The sequence below is a fragment of the Pollachius pollachius genome (assembly GCF_949987615.1).
Source record: "Pollachius pollachius genome assembly, chromosome: 1".
NCBI classification, from domain to species: domain Eukaryota; kingdom Metazoa; phylum Chordata; class Actinopteri; order Gadiformes; family Gadidae; genus Pollachius; species Pollachius pollachius.
The window spans coordinates 1,691,913-1,694,412 of record NC_136934.1 but is presented as its reverse complement, the minus strand read 5'-3'; the positions used below and the strand labels follow the sequence as shown (position 1 = coordinate 1,694,412).

Here is a 2,500-nt window from a genome sequence, read left to right as displayed (position 1 = left end):
AAAGAGACGACCAGGAAACACAGAGTAAAGATCTGCTTGACCAACGTGGCAATTACTGTAATCATTAGTTCGACCCAGCTGCTCTGTTCCTCCAGATAACACCTCCTTCTCCAGAGCTTCACGTCACATGTTACTGTTCACATCCTTCTTTTAGTGTTCCTCCATAACCTCCTCCTGTGAAGCTTCAGGTCACATGTGAGTGTTCCTCTAGATAACATCTGGAACTTCACGACAAATGTTAGTGTCAAATAACCACTGTGGAGCCTTGTCTGTCAAGGCGGCTTCATGTCACATGTTTTTGTCGCTGGGCTATTTGTGACACAAGGAGTCTGTTGTTCAACTAAATTGACGTTGGTGCATTTAGCGGTTTGGGTTATTCATGGTGTTGGTCAGCAGTCGATGGAAACTTCTGGAGGAATGTCTATGTCTGTCGTAGCCTGGAGCAGTGAGGGCAAGCCCCGCACGAGGAGGTGATTAGGGCGGAGGAGATGAGGTGGGGAGGTGATGGGGGGGAGGAGGTGATGGGGTGGAGGAGGTGATGGGGGTGGAGGATATGAGGGGGGGGTTGGGGGCCAGGGAACCTCTCACCATGTAGAACTGCAGGCGGTAGTGCTTCTTCACCAGGCTGAGGACAAACATACAGAAACCTGCAGGAGGAGAGAGGAGCAGCGATCAGTCAGAGCAGGAGAACAGACTCCTGCTGGAGGAGAGAGGAGCAGCGATCAGTCAGAGCAGGAGAACAGACTCTTGCAGGAGGAGAGAGGAGCAGCGATCAGTCAGAGCAGGAGAACAGACTCCTGATGGAGGAGAGAGGAGCAGCGATCAGTCAGAGCAGGAGAACAGACTCCTGCAGGAGGAGAGAGGAGCAGCGATCAGTCAGAGCAGGAGAACAGACTCCTGCTGGAGGAGAGAGGAGCAGCGATCAGTCAGAGCAGGAGAACAGACTCCTGCTGGAGGAGAGAGGAGCAGCGATCAGTCAGAGCAGGAGAACAGACTCCTGCAGCAGGAGAGAGGAGCAGCTTGGAGGTCATCGTGAAGGTCAGAGGAGGAGGAACAGATGCCTCTTGTTCTGCGGGGGGATCACTCACTAAGGGAGACGTGCCAGCTATGGCAAACTAAAATTAGACTGACCTATATAAAGGAGGTGAGAGAGAGAGAGAGAGAGAGAGAGAGAGAGAGAGAGAGAGAGAGAGAGAGAGAGAGAGAGAGAAGAGAGAGAGAGAGAGAGAGAGAGATATTTGTATTTTGAGTCCTAATTAAATCTGGAACTGAGGCACATATCTTAAAAGGTCAAATTAACAAACTAACATCATTCAATACAATGCAAGACTGTAAGGTGACTCTGTAATAAAACTCACAGCACAACTTCCTTCCTCCCTACTTCCTGTTTTTCTCTCTGCACTAGCGTTGGACATGCACCAGAACAGGAAGTCAGCCTCTACAGTGTCTTCACAGTCGAATCAGAAGAGACCAAACACCTCACAAAATAAAAGCTTCACAACGCTCATACTGAGAACACAATTAAACTGCTAGAACTGCCCATTTAGCAGCGCAAAGGGACCTCCAGTGAATTAAAACACACTTCCTTAAGGGCCGGAAGGGGAGGTGTCCTACTCTCCTCCTACTTTATCAATTTTCTTATTTGTAAATTTTAAGAATAGAATCCCAGGCCCCGCCTGCAGTACCCGGGTGTACCACCGGGGGGCGAGACCTGCGCTAGGCTCCCAGGCAGCGGCGGTCTGTACCTGTGAGGTAGAGCGCAAAGGAGATGAAGCGATGGTATTTGCTGAGGATGCGCAGAGGCTCCTCCCTTTGGACCAGGCTGAAGAAGTAGTCTGTCACCGTCTCTCCGTAGAAGAAGTAGTTGACGCACAGCAGGAAGTACCTAGGGGCGATAGGGGAGGAGTTATACAAACCAACCGAATTATCTCCAGGAGCTCAGCAGGCACACTGAGCGTCCATTGTGCTCAGAGGGAAACGGAGGACATAAAGACACAGAGAAGAAAGAAGCGGGAAAAACGGCCATTTTGAGGCTGCTAACCCGTGAAAATTGTATATAATGGAAACAATATTATGTTGATTATTTGTTACTAATTGAATAACACATAGGAAATTATGTGCTATACAATTCTTTATTTTTTTCCCCACAGTTGGAGCACAATGAATGCCAGTAGAAACCTGAAACTAGAAATATGTCAGAGTCTACCTCTAAGGAACAAGGCAAACACTTTATATTCTTAGATTCTATTGGGTTTGTGGGGGTTTCAATATGGGCTTCATAATCTAGATCTACAACAGACAGATCAACATATGTCTCTACACAAACCTCAGGACGTCTGGAAAATTGATAAAAACAATAAAAAAACAAAGATTAACTCATTTTATCTCAGCAGCAGTGGAGTGTGTTTGTGTGTGTGTGTGTGTGTGTGTGTGTGTGTGTGTGTGTGTGTGTGTGTGTGTGTGTGTGTGTGTTTCTATTAAAGAAATACATTATTGAACT

At 47.5% G+C, this 2,500-nt stretch overlaps 1 protein-coding gene across 1 annotated transcript in view; it reads right to left on the bottom strand.

The window, feature by feature from the left end:
• Window positions 1–2,500, bottom strand: part of cds2 (CDP-diacylglycerol synthase (phosphatidate cytidylyltransferase) 2) — a 17,765-nt gene that overhangs the window by 7,524 nt on the left and 7,741 nt on the right. Inside the window, exons 5-6 of the mRNA XM_079756033.1 lie at window positions 1,746–1,885; window positions 589–647 (exon numbers count right to left, since the gene is read on the bottom strand). Of these exons, the coding sequence (XP_079612159.1) occupies window positions 589–647; window positions 1,746–1,885 (199 nt within the window). The remainder of the gene's footprint in view (window positions 1–588; window positions 648–1,745; window positions 1,886–2,500) is intronic.